At 39.2% G+C, this 20,582-nt stretch overlaps 2 protein-coding genes across 2 annotated transcripts in view; both read right to left on the bottom strand.

The window, feature by feature from the left end:
* Window positions 1-20,582, bottom strand: part of iars1 (isoleucyl-tRNA synthetase 1) — a 46,905-nt gene that overhangs the window by 17,339 nt on the left and 8,984 nt on the right. Inside the window, exons 11-21 of the mRNA XM_029502935.1 lie at window positions 19,558-19,680; window positions 15,563-15,654; window positions 12,820-12,918; window positions 8,915-9,041; window positions 6,816-6,889; window positions 5,067-5,261; window positions 4,664-4,750; window positions 2,730-2,813; window positions 1,100-1,244; window positions 433-553; window positions 168-259 (exon numbers count right to left, since the gene is read on the bottom strand). Of these exons, the coding sequence (XP_029358795.1) occupies window positions 168-259; window positions 433-553; window positions 1,100-1,244; window positions 2,730-2,813; window positions 4,664-4,750; window positions 5,067-5,261; window positions 6,816-6,889; window positions 8,915-9,041; window positions 12,820-12,918; window positions 15,563-15,654; window positions 19,558-19,680 (1,239 nt within the window). The remainder of the gene's footprint in view (window positions 1-167; window positions 260-432; window positions 554-1,099; window positions 1,245-2,729; window positions 2,814-4,663; window positions 4,751-5,066; window positions 5,262-6,815; window positions 6,890-8,914; window positions 9,042-12,819; window positions 12,919-15,562; window positions 15,655-19,557; window positions 19,681-20,582) is intronic.
* Window positions 17,491-18,627, bottom strand: LOC115044094 (desmin). Its single transcript, XM_029502936.1, has one exon. It carries the CDS (start codon window positions 18,625-18,627, stop codon window positions 17,491-17,493), a length of 1,137 nt encoding a protein of 378 aa, XP_029358796.1.

Genomic DNA, 20,582 nt, shown 5'->3' with positions numbered 1-20,582 from the left:
ACTTTTGACTTATCACATATTATTTCTGGAGATAGTAGCTCATATTCAGTGACAGGTGTGTCTGTCTAGAAACTTGTTTGCGCTGTCAAAACAACGTTAGAGCAAAAAACAAAACAAAACAAACAAACAAACAAACAAAAAAAAAAAAGCACAATTTACTATCTCACCTTCAGCCGGCGCCTGTTGGTCCTGACGTACCAGTTTGTGAGCATGTCCACAAACTTGACTAGCCGAGGCACGACAGTGTAGAGGCGATAAGCTACAACAGGGAATTAGTCAGTGTATTCATATGACCTTTATTTATCATGTATTATCATTGACATCTTAATCTCAAGAGGAAATTAAATAGCTATCTTCTAGGCCACTGTGCATATCATGTGGTGTTCCTTAAAGAAAAGGTTTGGGGTGTGTGAGTGTGTGCATCTTCCTCACCATCCATTTCAGCCTTGAAGAACTGAATTAGAGACTGTGTGAAGGACTGAATCCATTTGTCCATGATGTTGTCACTCTGCTTTGTCGTGTTCTCGTTGTACAGAAACAGAATCTCTTCCTCCTGATGCAGAAAGCGCATTAAGGAACAGACAGCAAGTTGAATTATAAAATTGGAACTTACGTAGCCTGAAGGTGGTGTAAATAGTTCAAAACTAAGTTAGGGGTTAGTTATTTTCTCTGCCTGCAGGTGGCAGCGCTAACAGGTCAGCATTTCTAAGCTACTGCCATTTCGTGTCTGCAGGGTGGCATTTGAAAAGCTGAAGAACTCTCTTCACTGGAGAATAAACGGCTTTCTAAAAATGCTTTCACTGGATGGTTGTTCATATGCAGACAGAAAATAAGGGAAATGAAAATCCTTGTGCTAAGTTGCACCCAAACATTTGGCCATCAGTTAATGACAAAAGAGCCTTAGCAATATTTATTATTGTTGATACTGCTACAATAATTGGGACCAACATAGCATTTAATTTTTGTCTTGTTAGAATGATTACCTCATAATTATTTAATTGTAAAAAACTGCTTTTGTATTGCGTGATTCTGTGTAGACTAAGGATAGCAAATTGAAGATTGTTATACTGTTGTTTTCTTCTGTTCATTACAAACATACCTTCTTGAGCCTCTGCACGTTCTGCACCAGAAAGCGATAGGCATTGTACCAAGGCAAAAAAACATCTTTCAACACGTCACGAACACCCTCCTCTTTGAAACGCAGATTCTCTGCCCTCACTACAGGAGAGTTGATGAGGTAGAGTCTGCAGAGAGAGACAGTGAAGGGGTTTGTGTACCAGTGACAGTGCAGCAAGACTGATAATGAGTGAGAGTATATGATGTGTACACATTAAAGGTCTTGGAAGGACAAACGTTCAACTGGCATGTGAATGAGTTTGCTACCTGTATCTGTGAGTAAACTTTAATATTGAGATGATACAGAAGTAAAAAGGTTCTCCACCAAACTGAGCAATCACTGTCGCTGGTTGCTTAGCACCAGTGAACAAAGGGAGGATGACTACTTCAGTTTAAAGGAAAAAAAAAAAAAATCACTTTATGCTGATTTAACATTTTGCATATTTTCAAAATGTTTGCAGAACATTTGCAACACTCCCTGTAAGCGCTACAGTTGGCTGAATGCTGCATTTCAATTTCAGTAATTTGTTCATCCAGGGCACACAGAGAAATCTTGGGGCACTTCACAAAGGTAACCACTACTGGACACTTACAGGTAGATATAAAAATAGTGCTGGCAGTTTGAATTTTCTTAATGTAAAACTACAACATACATGAATTGGATTAGCTTTGTGTCCTAAAGTGTCCATTTTAAATATGTTGTGCAAACATTTTGGGCCAAAACCTAATTTTACCAACACAAGCACAATGGTGCAAAATAATCTCATCCTTCCATTACAGCCAAATAGAGACATTTCTGACTAATGAACAAAATAATCCAAATCATACAATAGTCACGGACAGGCATCAGCTCACTGGTCTGGGTAGGTTAAAAAGGTTTTACAGCCGTTATGATGCAACATCATGCAACACAAATGAATGATTTTGATAGCAGCAAGATGGATTTTCAATAAAATGTAGAATACAATGAAACATCCGTTGGTTTGAGCATCTTAAAATAAGCAAAGATGAAAACTTTGATTTCTTAACCAAGTTTGACTGAAAATGGGGAAAAAAATAGTAAAAACCTTTCATGTAGTTGACTCATTTGTTCACTTTCTATTTGAGAGTTTTTTCAATGACTTGTAGTATTAATGTTCCTGTAATGGATAGACTCTAGGCAAAGTCTAAAAGTAAAAAAGATAAAATTGGAGTAAAATTGGAGAAAAAATGACCACTGTCTTCCTCTTTTTAACCCTGCATTTCACTCTTCAGTGTATATGTGAGCATATGGTGTAACTGCAGTTTTTTTATTCATTAGGCCACATGGCTATGGAACCCTTACTGCTCAGGGCAAAGGAGAGAATGTATGAGGACAAACAATGTGTGCATTCATATGTATGTTGAGTATGCTTCAGTGTGTGATGACTGTATGCAGAACCGGGACAATTCCAAGTTCAGTGTAGATAGTGATTCAAACCCTTTAAAACGATGCCTGCTATAAACATAAGGTAAGTGAATACACAAAACCCTGCCACCGGCACATAGCTTCCAAAAAAAAAAAAAACAAAAAAAAAAAAAAAACCACACACACACACACACACACACAGCTCAAATTCAAGCACAGAACTGACCTGAGGGCATCAGCTCCATAGTTCTGTACTATCAGCCCCGGATCTGGGTAGTTCTTTTTGCGCTTGCTCATCTTCTGTCCATCGCTACAGGAATGAGACAAAGCAAAGGCATTAATGCACAGACGCACACACGCAGGCATGCATGCATGCACAAGAGAGCATGTTAGAAACCATGCACTTGGTATTCAAATTAGTCAAGTCCTTCCAGGTCAGCAAGCCTGTGAGCACGGTGCCATGTTTAGACCCTGGGGCTAAGGACAAGCAGACCTATTGTGGAACAGCTCTAAGAGCTAAATGTAACAGCACACATACCACGCTGATCATGAGGGGCAGTAGAAAAATTTACATGAATGAATGGGCAGGTGAATAAAGGAGGAGAAAAGGAGATGAAAATGTTAGTTAAAGACGGGCAAAACATGGATTAGGCAAAGAAATAGAATTGGGGAAAAGAGAAAAGACTAGATATTGTTGAAGTTTACTGTACAGATGAGGCTGGACATATTCTGTATGTTTGTAATTGTCCACAAATCCCTTTAAACACTAAGAACAAACTGATCCTATTTCTGTGGGCTCAGATCTCCATTCTTGGAAAAAGAGTGAATAACAAAGGGCCCACACTGCTGTACTATCTAGAATATTCCTTCATTGCCTAGACATTTGTCATTTAAAAATAGGGGAGATCATGGAGTGTTGTTCCACCTTGAAATTCTCCAATCACAAACAAGCGTGTAGTGATAACACCGACAGTGCACATGCTTGGTTAGACTGTCTTCTTGATAATTAAAGGGAACCGAATTTGAAACAACCAAAGAAATGTATAACCAAAAGTGTTTTTTGGGGTAAAACTTTTACTTTTCTCTAAGATGTATTTTTTGGATACTGCCCTGAGATCAAACGTTTAGGTATCCAAACAAGTATTATCAGAATCACTCCTTTTCAATCTAAAAATAGAAATGACTAAAATGTGTCAAGCTGTCAGTCAGGCTGAAGGTTAAAATATGACTGATCATACAGGGACAGTTACACCTTGTTACTACTCAGTGACTGTCATTGTAATTTTTCCCTCTCATTTTGAAAACAGATCATCAAAATCTACTTATTCCCCTGCCATTGCTTCATTACTAAATCACACCACAGCTTCAAGAGCTATTTGTTTACCATACCAACTGCTTGACAACATCTTCACAGGACTTTTCTTTGACTCTGCTGCACAAGAAGTCTCATATCAAACAAGAGAGGCAGTAACTGAGACAAATCTTCAGCACTGTTCTCTCTGTCAGTTCTCATTCAGAAATGTTTGAAAAATGAACCAATATATAATCTCTTATGTTTCATGCTTACATAAACTAGATTAGATGTTAACCTAATGATGATCTTTATATAATCTTTTTTATTTTGAGTATTTCATAGATTATATATATTCTAGCCAACCATCCTTTGCATGTGCTGCAACCCTCCCAGTGTATGGGGACAGTTGTAACAGTGAAGTGACTGCTTTCAAATGAAAATTTCAGCCAGTAGATACGTCATAAAACCACCTAAATAGATTTGCTGTTTATCTGTCTGTCTCTGTGTGTTGGCCCTGGGATGGACTGGCAACCTGACCTGTCCAGAGTGTACCCCGTCCTCGCCCAATGTAAGCGGTGATTGGTTAGAGCACCCCCACAACCCGAAAGCGGATAAGCGGTTGAAGGTTATGAAAATTGACTATTTCTGAGTCAAAGGTTTTTCATGAATTGGGGGGGGGGGGGGAATCTAAAAAAAACTAAATGTTTAAAAACCGTCCCTGTTCTAGCATATTTTTGTCACCCCCTTTTCCGGATGTCTGGTGGTGTAATAAGCTGTTAATCGTTTTTTTAAGGCCAAACAGAAAAATATGGAGAGATGTCACATTATGTTTTGGAATTGAAAAAAATTTAAGTCAATGGACTAACCTAGCAAGCACCAAACCATTGACGATGACATTCTTGAAGGGTGGTTTACCAAACAGAGCTGTGGAGAGCACCAACAGAGTGTAGAACCTGCAGGACAATACAAAAAAAGACTGTATCCGGTACATATGAACACAGAACTCCACTCCCTCCTCTGACATGGCACAACAAAACATTATGAAAGCTAAACTAGAGAAACAGACTTATGAGGGAAAGAGAAAACATATATAAAAGAACTTTAAAAGAACTCTTGTGAATTTGTTGTATGTCTAGAAACTTTAACTGTTTAATTTTTAAATTAAATAGTCTTCCTTGGGAGGACTGAGACAAACAAACAAATTTATCAATTTATAAATTTTTGGTTCAGCCATTTTCCATAACATATCTGCATGTATCTCCAACTTACCATCCCCTTGTCTGGTCAATGCCCTCGGCAATGAAGTCTGCAGGGAAAGTGTCCTCAAAATCCTTTCGGTTTTCAAAGGGGTAGTGGACCTGGGCATATGGCATGCTCCCACTCTCGAACCAGCAGTCAAACACCTCTGTGACCCTCCGCAGCACACCCTTACCACACCGTGACGGAATTGTCAAAATATCAATGCTGTGTAGAAAGAAGCAAGACACAAAAGAGAATGAAGTGCAATTGTTGAGACAGATGGACATCATAACTTGACCAGTTCTGTTTTATTTTAGCTTTTATTAGTACCCTAGGAAACTATTTACAGTTTGTATACTGTGTAGATCCATAGTTCTAACAAGCCTTCTGGCTGCAGTCCAGAGCATTTTGATTTTATAATCTTTCACCGCTGGGAACGAGGTTTAAGAAAAGAACAGTGGGGCTAATGTTGTCCTGACACGCAGCAGAATAATGTCAGTTATTGCTTTGGGTCATAAGTTTCAGACACAGGGATATGGATTAATTTAAACTCAATTCTGAGTCACTGAGATTCAGCTAATAAAAAAAGCTATAGTTCCTTCAGAAAAATTTCCTAAGATGGAGAAAACATATGAGCCGGATTTTTTGTGTAAGTAGCAAAATGTCAGCTTGTCTGAAATGCCCATTAAATATAGATCCTATGCCCATTTTTAGCCAACATAAAAGTCAATCACCAGAATAAGATGCATATAAAGATATATGTATCGCAAAGCAAATGAAGAGAATTTACTTTTCCTCTGCAGCAACAAACTGCTGCACATTACTATTAGAGTTATAGGCATTCAGAGCCCATAAAACACTGATGACACCTCTGGAAATCTACTATTAGCCATGAAAGCTTGTTGCAGTGCTTTGATTCTGTTAGGAGCTCTGGTCCTGGGCCTAAAGATTGAAGGGAGAAGGTTCAGCAGGAATTTTTAACAAAAGAAGTGCATGGCTGTGGATTTTATTTATTTATTTGTTTGGCTTTATTCAATAGGAGTGCTTGAAGAGTGAAAGGAAATTGGAGAGAGAGAATGACGTGGGAAAATGTCACCGGCTGGAACCATGCCAGCTTCCTGGCACGAGGACCTTCAGCCTCCTGTTTTGTTAAAATGTTCACGTTCCTGTAATGTGGGCAGACCTATCATCTCTACTAACTTAGAGCTAATTATCTTAGCCTAGCATAACAGCCTCTATAGCACACACACGATGATGATGATTTAGATTAATTAAAAAGATGATCTACAAACCCATAAAAGCCACAAGTTTAAAAATATAATTTCTTCATTTCAAAAGATAACACATTCGTAACTAATCTGGGTTGCTTCGTTTTGTTTTGCGTGGTTTTTTTTTTGGTTTGTTTTTTTGTTTTAACCGTGTAATTCCTGATTTTTCTTCTGGAATATTTTTCATTTCTTTTCAGGCCAACATCTTGTTAGGATCCAGCTTCAAACACAGGAGCAGGATGACTTAGACTTCTACCTCCTCCATCAATCAAAGATGTCCAGCCCCATGGAAATGATTAAAAATAATTAGCTGATGAGGAGCGGAAGAATGAAGTGATCTGTGCTCCATGACACGTGTCTGGTTCTGGCAGACAGGTCACAGGCGGATTTAAAATCATACAGACACTGTTATTCTTGTGCACATGCAGCATGTAAGTCTGGTGATGTTGCTCTGTGACAGCAGAAACAAAGACAACTGATTACATGTCCAGATGACCGAGCAGTGGCTCACCTCTCCCGATGCAGATCAGTTACTTTGACACCAGTCAGTTCCTCCAGCTCAGCTATAGACCCTACACATACCACCTGACAAAGAAGCACACACATGCAAAACAGTGTAAAAATTTGCCATTCACATTCACAACCTTAAACAATAAGTAGATTAATTTATACGCTCATTGACAGAAATGCAATGCATCAAATAAAAATTCATCGTTTCTAGCTACAGCTTCTATAAGAATTAGCTTCTTTTCTGTTTAAATTTTGATAAAGTGAGCAAACAATTCTTTAAATACAGTGTTAGCAGGTTTGAAATTTAACCGGGTCCATGCAGTTCTTTAGATCCGCTGTCAAAAGGGGACTCATTGTCCCATTTTCCCCTGTACCTTTTAGTAAAATAGAGTTCTTGGTAAAACGTGCTCTTTGCTTTATTGCCAAAAGCTAGATGTAAACTACACAACTCTATGTGGTACATGCACAGCTATGCCCAGCAATCTGTGAATTCATTTTAAACATATTAAACAAATTACATATTTTATATATATACATAAATAAATAACAAGCTTCAGAGGAGGAGACTTAACAGATATAACCTTTGTGCAAACTATCCAATTTCTTGCAGTAACCTAAATGTACTTCACAGTCATCAGATTAGTGTCAGCCTTTTCATTTATCTCTGCAAATTATATAAAGACAACGAACATCTTTTCAGGAACGTCAAAGTATCGATTCCATTAAACCCACAGGAACTGAAGCCAGTTATGTTTATCCTAATTTTGATGCATTTTAAGCCTACAGTGGACTACAGGTGCTAGATTTCAGCATCCTTAAAAACACAAGAGCAAACAAAAAAAAAAACAACAAAAAAAAAACTTTACCTCAGAAAGTATGGTAAAGTGTGTTATCTGGTCTCCTCAGAGATTTAACCTGTAGGCTCTGCTCTACTTTTACCACAGCATCAGGTAACATGGCCCAGATAGTCTGACACATCACAAAGTCTGACACAAAAGAAATAAGTGAAACATACCCAAAAAGACAGGGACAAGAAGAGAAAGCACACAAAGACGAGATACCCAGAGACAGATATCATACTGCCACGTGCGGGGAATCACAAACACATATTAATAACAATTAACAAACACAGAGCTTTGTTTTTTGGTGTATGATTTGCTGCTGCTGTAAGGGAGGAACCAGGGAGCACAAGTGTTCTGGAAACAGTCACAATGCTATTTCCAGCAAGCAGGTCATTGGCTGTCCCTCTTTCAGCCAGGGGACCAATGCTTAATTTTTCAAATGCTCAAACAACCCAATTCTGACACCTCTATTCAGTTCAGTCTGCTTCACACACACAGCTAGGTTTGGCAAAAAACATCCACAACAGGATCAACATTTACAGTTTAGATCAGTTCTACGCCACATCTTTTCTGTCCCTGACCAATTTTCCTCCTCTTGTGTTCATCCCTTATTTTGATTCGCCCCCTCTGTTTTTCCCCAGCTAATTTATTCGGACCCCTCCTCCCCCTCTCATTTTGTGCGTCTTCTTCCCCCCACCCGCTTGCCGTTTGTCTTCAGGACCTTTGAAGTTGCATTAACTGGCCCAAAGAGAAACCAAATACATTTTTGGTTTGTGTTTATTTTTTGTTTACATTGATGAATCATTCATGTGTTGAGTTTCAGGAGGCAATTGGTAATGGTGCTGGAGGGGAGCCGCCTCTGACTGCAGCATGGAGTCACGCTACGCTCTTCCGCACCTTCAACTATGCGGGCATCAAAAGGAGGTCAGTAAGAAATAATTTTCACCCTGCCAGTTTATAAGAAATGGATATGAAGACACTGGCCTGTGAGACACACAGACATTTTCTCATCAACTAATTTCTATAGTTTAAATAAAAAGTTACAGAGGGTTCTACTTTTCAGTTATACTCCGTCAAGCTTGGTCCACATTGATTTGTGAGAGCTGCCAAAGCTGCAATCAGCTTCCTTAAGTATTCTAACTAGTATTTGGTATTTGGCCATGACAAAGACAAATCATGTGATTTGGTGAAAACAGAGACACATTGGAAGCACTGAGCACTCTATTAAAGCATTGAAAAGCGCCCATGTTTTCCTGACCTCCTCCAAGTCGTCGCTGATCCAGAGGGGGATCGGTGTGCCCCAGTAACGGTTCCTTGAAATCGCCCAGTCACGTGCGTCTCTCAACCAGTTCCCAAAACGCTTCTCACGAACAAACTCTGGAACCCTGCAAAGACAGAAACATTACGACATAAAAAATTATACTTGTCCATTATGAGTCAATCAGCTTCCTAGCTACTCATAATGACAGTAGTAACAGTTTTTCCTATTAGGTCTGAAGTAAGACCATATCCACTATCGAAATGATCCCACTTCTAGTATGTGTATGAGTCACATCTCCCAGCAGCTTGCAATCTGTTTCAAAAACTAACAGTGGTCCCTACAGTGGGCAAGAGAAATGTATGTAACAAGCTAAATCTGATTGAAGACTATACACCCTTTCAGAGCCTTTATAATATTTCTTAAGACCTGAAGATATTGTGATAATGTGGAAAATATGTTGTCATAACAAGAGAAAGCATAATAATGCTATAATGTCCATGTTTATTCCCTTTTAGAACAGGCATCTTTTCCTCCTCTTCTTCTTCTTGCCCTAAAAATAAACTGCTTTATGAAGTAAAACTGAAAAGGTTAACATTCCCTTCAAGGCATCTTCCTCCTTTGTACCCCTTTCCTGTTTTCTCCCTCTCCCATTTAGCCTCAACCAATTTCTACCTTTAATCCACTATCTCAGAATCTCTTCCTCTTTCTCTCATTTTTTTCTCTCCACATCTCTTGCTGTGCCAGACTGTATTTCTTGGAAGAACAAATAAGATAAATTGACATCAGAATCCATGCGCTAAGCAACAAATTCATCAATTCCATTTTTTGTAGGAGGCATTTCTATTTAAGCCCATAATATATCAGTTTAATGATTTTTCTTTTTTTTTTTCTGCTGCTCTCTGTTACTCCCCACCCCCAATCACTCCCTTTGCTCATTCATGCTAAATGTGGAATTTAATGCGTGCTGCCTTGTGCACTTGCTGCACAGAAGAAATATTTAATGTGTACAGGCTTCTAGTATGTTGGATAAACTGGGGGCTGATACATAACAGTGGCAGAGAGGCGAAGGCTGTGGTTACCAAGAGGGAGGTGGACTGAAAGTTGGTAGGGAAAACAATGATAAGAAGGAAAGGGTCTAGTGTTCAAAGACAAAGTGCACCAAAAATGGGCAACTGACCATTCTCTAAAACCCACCACCTTTAAAGTGATTGTTCAATCATAGCTTGGCAAGTGTAAGTAGGTATGGCAGTGCTGTAAGGCTTTGATTTATCCATGTGTTGAAGTGGTGAGCCCTGAGCTTTAGGTTAGTGGAATCTTAGATCGCCCACTCCAAAGTCAAAAATACAAAAACAAATGGGCCAGAAGTCAACAGTGTCAGTGTGCATTAATAAAGGCTGCAAATATTAACACATCCAGCTAAATGTCTTACTACCTACATGAGAAAACTCAGGATTACACAAGGACAGAAGCATTTTATTCTCCACTGTTATGCATTAAAAGCTTGGTTAAAAAGAGCCTGATCTGTGGGTGAAGTGACATCCATGTGTAGGATAAGGTCAGTCTGTCCTGCCATGTTGGATTTAAAGTCATAGCTTGATGTTCAAAACACACTGGCCTAGACACGATCCCTGCCTGTTAGCTTTCTTGTCAGCTCCCTGTATGTAGTATATGTAACCATGAGGGATGAGCGAGTACACAACTATCTGTATGTGTATCCATATTCGTACTCGTAAGGGTCGGGACTTAAACCGGAAGTGGCCGTGGTTTATACGAAATTTGTATTTTTAAGCCTGAAATTGATATGCGTTGGTCAGAAGTTGCTATATTTATTGTAAGCCTCAATATATTTTTATTTACAGCTTAATTTGTATTACACCAAGGTAGGAAGAGTGAGCTACCATAACCCCATAACGTGGGGCCGATTTGAAATGCTTGGGTTATGAAAAGCTATTTTAGAATGATGATGTAGTAATGTGAATGTAGCCTAACTTTTTATCTCTATCAGATTAATTGATGATCTTACCAGGGGACTCCATCAAGTAGTTGTAAACATCGATGTACAGTTTGTCACCTCTGGCCGTACAGTTGGATCATTTCGCCATAAAAATGAAGGCAAACAGAAGGGACAATAAGAAAGACCCACGTATGTGAGTTTTTCATTGTACCATTTTTTCTCCATTACAGCTAGTGTGTTAAAATAATAATAATCTGACATGATGAAATAATGATTTAAGACTAAACACTGGACAGTGTTTTTAAATTGTGCCGCCCATTGTTTTCCCCTCCAGTGGGCATGGCTACTATATGCTCATATCATATAGTAGTCATATCACACGACTCCCTGGAAGGATTTTCCTTCAGCCCAGCACAGATATTGACTCATATTACTCGTATCCGGCTCAACCCTAATACTCATCCAGTTTATTTGAAAAGTCCTTTTACAAGATTCTTGATTCAAAATGCCTCAACCCGGATACATTGAAAAGCCAGTAAGAGATTGTATTTTCAACCAACTCATGGAACCAACATTCAGAAAAATAACTGAAGGCACACCTGGTAAAACCCCCTAGCAACCCCTAGAGTAACTAAGTGAAGGTGAATTGTCAGTTGGGTTTAAAAGAAAATTATCCAAGTAATTTTAGGACTAGTTAATCTATCTGCTCAAAGTACATGATTCATCTTGAACTTTTAATATTAAAAGAGGACAGCTCCCCTTCGTTAATTTAGTCATTAATTCATACAGACAGACAAAACATTGAGAGAAATCATGCTGAACTGTCTCAACAGACACTTTACGTCTACCTTCTGTACCATTTGAGGACAGAGAGATTAACAAACCACTTTCAGAGTATCTCTAGCACTTTCCTTCGCCGTACAGACGTACTGAACTCTCAGATGATTTTACTTTTATAAGGATGTTGATGAGCCGGTAACTCTCCAGCAATTTTCCCAGGACCAGAAATTTAGTATGAAAGTGTTGTCACGTCAAAAAGAAAAGTAACTTTAACAAATAATTAGGGTTAGCAAGTAGGTCTAAATAAAAAGTTACATCAGAGCATCATACCCAGTGTGAAGCCACACAGACACATGAAGGAAATATATGCATGTACGCTATATAATGATACCTCATGTATGACAGCAAATAATAACAAAACTTCTTAGATAGAATAGATTTACTGTGATTCTTTGTCTTTCATGACTTAAGTATAGTGAATATAGTGCAAAATTGTTGTACTGCACATTTAGTTTGAAGAAGCAACAAAACTGGCAATTGAGTATATATAACACTAGTGTTCCTTAGATAAGGAATTTGGCTTATACACTTGTGTGCATGTGTGTGTGCGTGTGTTTGTGTCATTCTCAATGTATATGTGTGCCTGCGCGTCTTCACCTTCCTAGCAGCTAGTCATTCATCTCAGTTTGACAGTCCCATTACCAGAGGCAGCTACTGTGGCTCAGAAAAGAGCAGTGGGAGCACTGAGGATAATACCACTTAGCAAAGCCATCATGCCGACACTTACTTTTGCTCCATGTTCTGCCATAACAATGAGCATCATGCTAGTGTTTTCTATAAAACACTAGTCTTGTGTCCATCTTAAAAATCCCAGCCTTAATGAAAAATGAGGAATAGTTGTAGACAGAACTGTTATTTTTAATCCAATATCTTCCTGTTTAAAAAGCCCATTCCCACTGCTAGCTGTCCTGCATGACTGACACAAACAACTTGATTTAGTAGCACAGAGTCAAAGCTATAATTGTTTTGGGACTGTTGCCTGTCCTCGCTTTGTATTTACCGTCTTCACAAGTATTTCACACCACTTGTTTAGCAAGAGGTTTATGGCTGCCACTTCACTATCACTTTGCACCAAGATAGTTACCCCTTGTTTCAGAAAACAGCTTACCAGTAACATTTTCCATTGTTCTCCAGTAATTTTCCCGCCATGTGCTCCACTCTGACAAACCAGCTGGGGACGGCTTTGTAGATCAGGGGAGTGTCAGATCTGTAAGTACATAAACACATAAATAATAATAAAAGGACAATACCATCTTCAAAAAAAAAAACCCCACACAAAAATGTTTTCTAACTGTTGAAAACTGTCGTTGTTACACAAATTGAATTAATATAGCTATTAATATTAAAGGATGAATGCACAGCAAGAGATAGGTTAATCCAAAATGTTGATCTACAGGCAACTGAATCGGACTGATAAACATACTAAGTGTCCTGAAACAGATACCTTAGTAAATGCATATTCTAATGCAGGTCTCTTAATTGACAGTTGCATTAATGTGCATGTTCTTTTTTGGGGTGGGAACCTTTTACTATCTCACAATTCAACTTGATTCTGTTTTTCGGGGCCACGATTCAATTCAAAATTGATATTCGTTTCAAAACGATTTGATTCATAATGATTTCTGCTTCAATCTACAGGTGTGCAAGGTGAGACATTAAAGTGTATTTTTCACATTTATTAAGTCTGAAAAATGTATCCATGTTTGAATGGAATTGTTGCATTAAAGCAATATCACATACTGCTTAACAAAAATAAAAGTATCTCATTATTAAAAAAAAAATATATATATATAGCGAAGGTAAACATGGGTTCCCTAAGTGCTTAATCCTTTTGCAAACCTTGCTCACACTGAAGCTCATGTCAACGCTGCCGCCCCGCAATAAGAAGGGCACGGTACGATTCCCAGTAGGGGCGCCTGAACCTGTCTAAGCTAATTGGTTAATTGGTGACGAGTAATGGACTGGGCTACAGCAAGGAACAGCGATTCCCCCAGCTCCTAGACCGGACCAGACCAGATTAGACGGGTGATGGCACCCCTCCAGAGACCAGACCAGACCAGACCAGACCAGAGACCGGACCCCTGCAAAGAGCAGAGACTAGACCAGACCAGAGACGGCAACCCTCCAGAGACTGGACCCTGGTCTTTTTTTTCCCCCCTGGAATAAAAAGGAATGTATCCGCCGGAAAAATTCTCAGATGTGGTCACTAATAATGCAATCCCACCACCAGTGAAGCGGCTGTCTGAGTACTAAGTGCTAAGTCACTCACTGAACTCAACACAAAGAGGTTGACTATCATATACTTCAGTGGAGATGTCAGTAATCGGTGGAGAACCGAATTGCATGGAGATAGAAGAAATTAAAAAGTTGACAGTGGATTTGATATTTCCACCAAAGTTGTGGAACTTATGTTTCATTGTTTTATTGTTATGTTTTTGATTAAATGTGTGGAAGCATTAACATTTTCAGTTATAACTGAAGAAAGTGTCTATATTTAATTACTTAAAACTGTCTCAGGGTTAAATGTGTGTAAAATGGTAAAAACGGAATTCTCAAAATAAAACCTGAGAAAAAAAAACTAATATGGGAAAAATTTTAATGGGATTTGGGAAAAAATAAAACAGATTTTACAGGTAAAAACCAAATCTTTGCATTCAACGAGGACGGGGCTGGTTGAATCTGTCTTTCCTCCATTATTGTAGTTTCCTCCTTGTTTTGGTGCCCACAGCACATGCGTATGATCCAGAACCGGCTCTGTGGCGACGTCAGGATGTCCCACATACAAATGTCCCAAAATCAAAATCCCAAAATGTCCCAAAACCAATTTTGGGACATTTTAAATAAATTCTGAATCTTAGTAAATGGCATTGCGATTCTTATATAAATTGATTTTTTTGGCACACCCCTAGTTCTTTTGGAATTATGTTCACTGGTTTATCAGCTACCAACAATGGTTTTTAAAGTCTCTGGAAACCAATTTTGTCAATTTGCTTTTACTATTAAGAAAAAGATCCTTTATGAGCACATGACAATCTGCCAAAGTCATAGCAGCATTTTTAGTTATTTCACGTGACAGACTGTATTTTTGTTTTTGCTTGTTCTCCTCTTACTGGTCTGGAGAGAGACGGATTTGTCTGGAAAAAGGCAATGTCACATATTTTGATGAACCAATCAGCACTTAACAAAAGCTGCCTCTACACATTATGGTAGCTGAAATATGGCTTCATTAAGACATATTGACAATCACATCAAACGACACCTGATCACGGACATATCACTGCATTTCCTAATGTGCACACTGATAATGCATTGGTGATAAAACCCAAGAGTGCTTCAAGAAATTAGCTGAGTTCTACCTTACAGGTGCTTAGTGGGTAATAAGAAAACAGTTTCATCTTTAGTCATCTCATTCTAGTGGCTTAGGGAGCATAACTCTGCATATTTACAGAGGTTAATTAATCCTCATTGGGTCAGACTGCAGCTGCTCCAAGGGAGACTAACTTTTGTCTAAGTTTGTGTGTGTGGGTCTGCATGTCCCTGGCAGAAATGGTAATGTGGGACCCTGAGAGGTAATGACTGTACCACAGTGACATTGGGTCTGTGAAATTATTGGGACCAGAGCCCACAAACTTTGATTGACATCCTGCATTGATGCACCTGAGGGCCTAAGCACATGTGATCTTCAAACCTTCACTGAACACTAATTCGAAACTACAGTACAGGTTAAAAAACATTTTGCTCTTCTAGTTCACGGCTTTGAAGTAGAGGTCATAGTGTTTTGTTTGCGCAAGTATAACATCAACAAGCTCCAACCTTTATCGCTTCCTGTTTAAATTATGTAAACATCTCACCTCCAACAAAAGGGGTAATTATGTTTGTAACTGCTGGCATTGACAAGGCGACCATTCTCCTTCAACCACTTGATGATGTTCTTGTCAGCATCCTATAAAAAAAAAAACAAAACAACATTCAAACATTAGATTTTATTTACAAAAAAGCTTTTAAGAATAACTTGACATCAGACTGAAAAGACATTTCATTGTCCTCTGTAGCTGACACACCTAACAGCTAAATGTAATGTTATGCACTTGAAATATTATCGTAGATAAGACCACATTTTTATGTCCCGAGCTTTCTTTTCAATATTGTGGTTAATGTGAAACTCACTTTTGCATCTTAGCATATGAATTTCTTTCTTTTTGTTTTGCTCTCTCTATTTCCAAAATGCAACATGAAACCAGAACATGATAAATGCCCCTGTGTTCACTCCAGATTTATCACACTATACTTAATAAACATAATACCAGTGAAAATGTTCTTCCTTGCTGACGACAGCCCTGCATCTGTGAACACACCATGGCTATAATCTTTCTTGCAAACAATTTTGGGTAAATACACCTGTCATGCTAGGCAGGCAGAACATTTCTGTTTTGTCATCCACCTCCATTATGGCAAACAATCTAATATGCAGTCAACCTGGTGACTTGTGCACTATTTTATCATCTTCTTCTCAAGATCAAAGTGAAATTCACAGGAAGCTCATAAATATGACTTTTCAGCAAGGAGCACAACAGTATGGGGTTACAACGCTTTTGTAGAGAGAGATTTTACACTTTCTCAGCCAGGACTTTTTTTTTTTTTTTAAATGGCTTGAGCCAAGCCCATTAAAACATTTAAGTACACTTGTGACATGGATGCTCACTGGAACTTCACATGCAACCCACTAAGGGATGAAACCTATTTGTCAGGAACTGCTTTTCCTGTACTGGAGCTTAAAATAAGGTTACTAGATAGTAAAGACACAAAGAGCAAAAATAAAAATAGACGTATCCAAGGAAAAGACAACTCAAGACTGGGACAAGAAAGAGAAGATATCGCAGGAAGGAGAAAAGAAAAACCATCACTGCATTATTTGTATGCACTCACTTCAATCTTTATTAAGTAACAGCTGGTCAACATTAGTGTAAACCGTCAATAGCTGTGTCTAAACAAAACATCTGGACAACGTGGGCAGGCTGTGAAGACCCTGCAATAACACAGAAGCTATTTGTTCTGCTTTGTTCGATGTGTCATCCAGGCAGACCAAAACTATTTCATTGTGAAGGTGGTAGGATCTAAGACATGGATCAAGAGAAGTGATGACAAAAAAATGAGCAGCTGTAGCAAGGGGAAGCAATAGAGGTTTAACAGTGGGGGATATTTCATAGGAAAAGGGGAGTGGGGTGGTTAAATTTAGCAGGGGCTCTGTAGGAGCAGGAGTATAAAAAAGGGTAGAAACAAGGTCGAAAAAATGAAATGGGAGGGGCTCTGGAGGAAAGGAAAGTCACTGATAAAAGGTGGGAAGATTGTTTTTAGAAAGTGACGTGGGAATGGGAGCAGGAAACATGATGGTTAATGATGTGGCAAAAAGATAAAGATGAGCAGAACTGAAAGCCTGTCAAACTCATGATCTTGTTTGTCTATATAATTTTTTACACTTAGATCATACCTGATTTGAAATAAAAAAGTCGTTCTCACATAATTCAAGGCATAATGTGTTGGACCACTTTTAGAAGACAATTCTTGTCACAGAACTAATATAATTGGACTTATTTGTATTTACTAGGTGTTTGTCCTGCAACTCAGGTGTTGTGTTGGCACTGATATTGAAAATTCTTAGCCAATGAGAAACAATGAAAAAGATAGGGCAGGACTGGAATGAGTAATCTCTCCACTCCACAATGCTCTGCTGCTGCTGCTGCTGCTGCTTGGGACCTCCTGCTCCTCACACCCTGGATATTTAGACATCTTTGGCAATTCCAAGCCTCTGCTCCTCTCCTTCCAGCAGTTTCCTGTAGGTGGCGATCTCAGCATCCAGCTTGAGCTTAATGTGCAGCAGTTCCTGGTAGTCTTGGAGATACTTGGTCATCTCCAATTTGGTTTCACAGAGCTGAGTCTCCAATTGAACAATGACATCCTCTAGGCCACCGACCTTATCGAGGTGAGACATCTCCATATCCTCTAGTTGCTGCTCCAGGGCAGCGTTGCGAGCCCTCAACCCATCAATCTGGTTCTGCAGGTCTGTCACCTGGTTGTGGAAAGTCGTGATTTCATCTTTCATGGTCTTCATCTGTTCCTCATGTTTGCCAGCATGCTCCTTGAGGGTGTCAAACTTGGCTTTATACCACTTCTCTGCTTCTTGGACATTGCGGGCAGCAACAGCCTCTATCTCTGCACGCATGTTGCGCAGGTAGGCAGCCAGGTCAGGGCGATCGCCATCCATTTCAGCAGTAATCTTTGAGTCTTCAATCTGCTTCATGAGGTCAGCCACCTCTTCATCATGTAGCTTCTTGAGAAACTCTATCTCAGCCACCAGTTGTTCTATGCGCCTCTCCAGTTCAGCCTTTTGCAGAGTTGCATTGTCAACATCCTGGCGAAACTCTCTTAGAATAATTTCTGCTTCTTCTTTGAGTGCCAGCTCCTCTTCCAGCTTTAGTCGCCACACCTCAATCTCCTCTTCAATGTAGCCTCTCTCAATATCAGCTGCTCCTTTCTCATTGGTCAGTGTCTCAATCAGCTCCCGCACCTCTTTAAACTTGAGCTCATATTCTTCTGCAATGCCTGTGGGGCCTCCTTTGTAGCGGTTCTGGAGGGAAGCCAGCTGAGCCTGAAGAGCAGCATTTTGTTGCTCTAGAGCCTGGACCTTTTCAATGTAAACTGCAAATTTGACATTGAGTTCCTGCATCTCTTCTTTTTCATTGGCATGTCTCTGGTGTATCTCTGTGCCCAATTCAATGGCAGTACCGCGATAACCTGATCGTCCACGGCTGTCATACGAGGATCCACGGCACCGAGATGGCGACGGGCTCTGAACTCTGACTCTGCTGCCGGAGCCGCTGACTTGCAGGCTCTTCTGGGTATAGGATGTAGCTCTCATTTTCTGTCAATAGTGTTTTGAGATGCAGTTCACAGGGAAACGGCTGCTTTCTCTGATTCTCGCAACTGACGCTTGCTCTGATCAAGTCTGACTTTTTATGCGGCAATGAAGAATGTCTCGGACTGCCTTGAAACTCACGCCTGGATTTGGCATGTTTCAAAAGGGGATTATGACAAACTTCCAGAGGACTGTGGCTGCATAATCTTTATTAGCTAACGCTGTGATGTTAGTGGCCAGGCAGGTCAAGTCCACTCCCTGGCCTTCGCGCCAGGATGTGAAATAGTGATCGGATCATATATGGCAGCTATTTTTCACTCACTATGCACTTTGGATGGTAATGAAGCTGGATGTGACAAGGATGAAGACTGAACCCATTGCACTATAATCATTACAAAGTTTACCTCATTATATTTCTTGTACAGCTATTGAATACCTGAGTCTCATGAAAAAGCATTGATTGTATTGTTGTTCTTAACGTACTGCACATATGTCAAATGTAGCTTGAACTTAACAGGAACTTTGCAAAATTGCTTTGACATAGTTTCCCCTTACTCTCTCTCCATAACACTAAGTGCAGCAAAAATAATTTGAAATAGCATTTGAGGAAGCATAATAAATATTTGATATTTTCATTTCAGTTCACAGCATAACATGATTCTAAAAGGTGTTAAACCTATAAGGCCAGAGGAAAGGGCATGCATGAGTGTAGAAAGGAAGAGAAAGTCAATTAAAAAAGATTGTCTTTGCAGATTTTAACAGAGGAAAAGGAAAGAAATAGGAAAGTGGTTACCCAGAAGGGAGAAAATGAAATGCTGAATTAAACCAGCTACCAATATTCTCAAGTATTTACCCTGTGTATCATACCATGGATAGTATGCCTGGAATATCCGCAAACCTAATCTACATGTAAATGTCTTTTGTGTCACTCACTTTGACATACTGTCCCGCAAAGTCAGTGACCTCTGAAGTGAAGCAGCCTGAGGCGTCCACTGGGCAGATAGGAGCCTGGTCCCTCTGGATGATGTTGTATTCAGTGCACACCCTGTAATCATCCTACAGAGAAAATAATACACAGTTGAAAGACAGTTTTAATAAAAGGCAGTAAGTTAATTCACTCAACGTTCCATCATGTGTGCTGTCGCATATTATTGCATCTTAAGGCTATGTTTTTAGATAATTCAGCTTTTTTATTTTGTTCTTTCATAATATTTTCTTGATGTTACTGGTGACCTTGTTCAGTTCAGAAACATTCAATTAGTTTTAGGAATATCATCAGATTGGATGACATAAAAAATAATGAATTATCTATGACCACTGGCACCCAGTAGATTAAAGATATGCTATGACTCCATGTTGGATTCCTGGTTGAGCTGGAAATTTTTTTTCAATGTCAAAACAGGCATCACTGGCATGTGACAGCTACGCATAAACGATCTGACTACCGTCCAGCTGTAAACTGTAAATATATTTTGCATTCAAACATGCTGTCAAGGTCCAAGATTGATAGCTCAAAAGGTCATTTCACATCTTGTCATAACAACATAAAATTTGAAAAATGTTCAGCAGTGTATTTCTCCTCACTATACATCTTAAGATGACATGAACAAATATTTGTGGTTAAGCTTTTCACCAATTAATCAGTGTGAATCAAAACAAAGAATTGAAATGCAAATGTAACAGATGAGAGTGCGCTGAAGTGACAGCTAAGAGAGAAAAATAAGTGTGTATCCACAGCTGGCTACAGCCACAGGGGCATCCATCTGCCCTTGACAAGGGCATCTAGCATATTAGCAGTGACCCAATACCTGTGATAGCATTTTAATTGGCCTCTAGGCTCTAGGCACACACCAATGTTACTATTCATGACAGATATTTTATACAATGATTAAAAAAAGAATTGTGGATCCCATTCAGTCTTGGTAAAAATGTATGTAATGTAATGTATGACGATGAGA

The sequence above is a fragment of the Echeneis naucrates genome, chromosome 5, assembly GCF_900963305.1.
Source record: "Echeneis naucrates chromosome 5, fEcheNa1.1, whole genome shotgun sequence".
NCBI lineage: Eukaryota > Metazoa > Chordata > Actinopteri > Carangiformes > Echeneidae > Echeneis > Echeneis naucrates.
Note: the sequence above shows the minus strand (reverse complement) of the source record. Positions and strands in the feature narration are given on the sequence as shown.

What these genes read in the sequence shown, in the direction of transcription:
- LOC115044094 (XM_029502936.1), bottom strand. Translation starts at nt 18,627, where the DNA reads ATGAGAGCTACATCCTATACCCAGAAGAGCCTGCAAGTCAGCGGCTCC.